The sequence below is a fragment of the Capsicum annuum genome, chromosome 9, assembly GCF_002878395.1.
Source record: "Capsicum annuum cultivar UCD-10X-F1 chromosome 9, UCD10Xv1.1, whole genome shotgun sequence".
Classification (NCBI taxonomy): domain Eukaryota; kingdom Viridiplantae; phylum Streptophyta; class Magnoliopsida; order Solanales; family Solanaceae; genus Capsicum; species Capsicum annuum.
The window spans coordinates 186,884,044-186,886,397 of NC_061119.1; the positions used below are offsets into that span (position 1 = coordinate 186,884,044).

Genomic DNA, 2,354 nt, shown 5'->3' on the forward strand with positions numbered 1-2,354 from the left:
CAAAATTGTACTACAAAAGCAGCTCTAGAATTGAGTAAAAATGTTACGACGACATATCTAGGATGGCCATGGGACAGCTTTGCCAGAACAGTGATCATGCAAAGTGACATCGATCTTCTAATAAATCCTAAAATATGGATTGGGGTTATTAATAAACCCCTAATTCATCCATTTTTTCTGGAGTATATGAATAGAGGAGTAGGTGCAAATACTACTGGACGTGTAAAGTGGGTAAATGTGACTAGTGATCCAAAGGTTGCATCGAAATTCACTGTTAGGGATTTTATTATCATCGATCGATTAGTTAAAGTGTCGACTACTACTAATTTTATACATGAATGATCCAAAATAAATTTATAACCGCAATATCCTAGTTTTCTAGAACGAAAACATGGTATACATAGAACACAAGTAGAGTTCCGATGATATATATCCAGTAAAGATATGAAGTTTATAAATCGACACGGCATAACATTCAATAATTTAAGTTCAATAAAAACTCAACTACATGCCTATCCAAGACATAGTTCAATAAGAATGCTCTCTTGAGAAAAACACGATTGTCGACAGAACTCCTGGAGGAGTAATAATAACAAAATACGCGAGCACATCAATTATCTTTATTTACGTCAGAAGACCCACCAACTTGTTCGTTCTTGATAAGGCTTTGGGAAATGGCATTGTCCTGAATCTTCAGTTTTCTCTCCGATTCGGAATCTTTAGTTAGCAATTCATTAGCTGGCCTCTCCGCCAAATCGTTCTTCAGCGTACAAAGCAAATCCATCTGAATTTTCCATCGGCTTTCGTAATCCTCAAGCTTCCGCTTTAGGCCCCTAATTTCCATTTCCTTGGCTTCTAATTCAACTCTGTGATTAGTTTCTAACTTGTCAACTTTCTCCAATAACAAATGGTTTATGTGCTCCAATGAGATAATTCTCTCGGCCATATCATACTCTTTGTTCAGATCAATATCCTCGTTCAGATCAATCTCCCTGCTCTGGTCCGCCATATTTTAACCTGAAAATGGTATTGAACTCAAATATGTTAATTAATAAAATAAAAAGAAAGTGGTAGTTGGAAATCGATAAATTGTCAATTATTACAATGTAACTTCAAATTACCATTAGATCACAATACTGGACTCAATCTTGTTATTGAAGAAACTGAATATACTTGTTAGAAACTGTAATGAAGTTCAATTACTAAGAAAGGAAACTCAAAGAAATTGGAGCAATGATGAAGATTGTTACTAGAATGGAAATTGTTCGACTCTTCACGAGACAGTACACTAGCCACGAGCTCACAATTCTGATTGCATTATACAAATTAACTACAATCATACATGCTAGCCTCGGCCACTCAAACATAATATGTGTGCAGGTTTTGATTATCATTTTTTACGATTGTTATGATTCCAGTATTCCTTTATAAATATCTAGTACGCACTTGCTATCGTATTCTGGCAAATTCTAAAGCTTTCGGATCTACTGTGCATAATTCCATCACATAATAGATGCCCTATATGTTATTATGAGGGGGAAAGGAGAAAAGAAAAAGAAATGAAAAAGAATGAAGAAATTACACCTTTGTATTTGAAGACCCTTGACAAGCAATATATTAAAAAACGTGAATTAGATTAAATTTGGACTAAAATTGAATAATATAATGGACGAAAGGAAGGAAATGATGTCCATTATGTACTTAAAATGAAATTTCCGAACGATGTGTCTATTGGAAGTGACACCATTTAACTGTCTGCACCGGTTCAGTCTTCGGAAATACCCCAATTCCCATTTACCAAACAACGTTTTACTTTGTTATTTTTTTCAACGTTTGTTAAAGTAAAAGAGAGAAAAAGAAGTTAAAAGGTTAATTCATGATAATTTGGAGTTGTGGATCTTCCGGTAATATTCTATTTTGTATCTATAATATATATAATCTATATCTATATCTATAATATATCTTAAAAGTGTGAAAACTTTTAGGAAAATGATTTGAACTTTTTACCCTTTATTAAAAGACTCTTCTTTAGATAAAATTATTTTTTCACTATTTCTTTAATTTATAATTTAATTATTTTTTAATTATATTAACTATATATAGATTTTCCATATAACTTTATTCTCTTCTCATTCTATTTCAACCATGCACACGGCAAATTATATATAGATTCTATAAAATAGTCTTTGATTTTCAGTTTTCGGTCAAATATGATGCTAATCCTCATTATGCATACAATATATGTTAGAAGGGTGCTCGGTTTCTTTTCTTAATATTCCTTCTTCAGAGGTTGACATTTTCTTTACATTTATGGAAATATACAATACAAATTTATTGCTTGCATTAAAAAACTT

General features: G+C 32.1%; 1 protein-coding gene across 1 annotated transcript; it reads right to left on the minus strand.

Moving 5' to 3' along the window:
- Window positions 1–554: 554 nt before the first annotated feature.
- LOC124887293 lies at window positions 555–1,713 on the minus strand. Its single transcript, XM_047396713.1, has 2 exons — window positions 1,585–1,713; window positions 555–1,017 (listed from the first exon to the last, which is right to left on the minus strand). Exon 2 carries the CDS (start codon window positions 1,007–1,009, stop codon window positions 611–613), a length of 399 nt encoding a protein of 132 aa, XP_047252669.1. The 5' UTR covers window positions 1,010–1,017; window positions 1,585–1,713; the 3' UTR covers window positions 555–610.
- Between the last annotated feature and the right edge of the window lie 641 nt (window positions 1,714–2,354).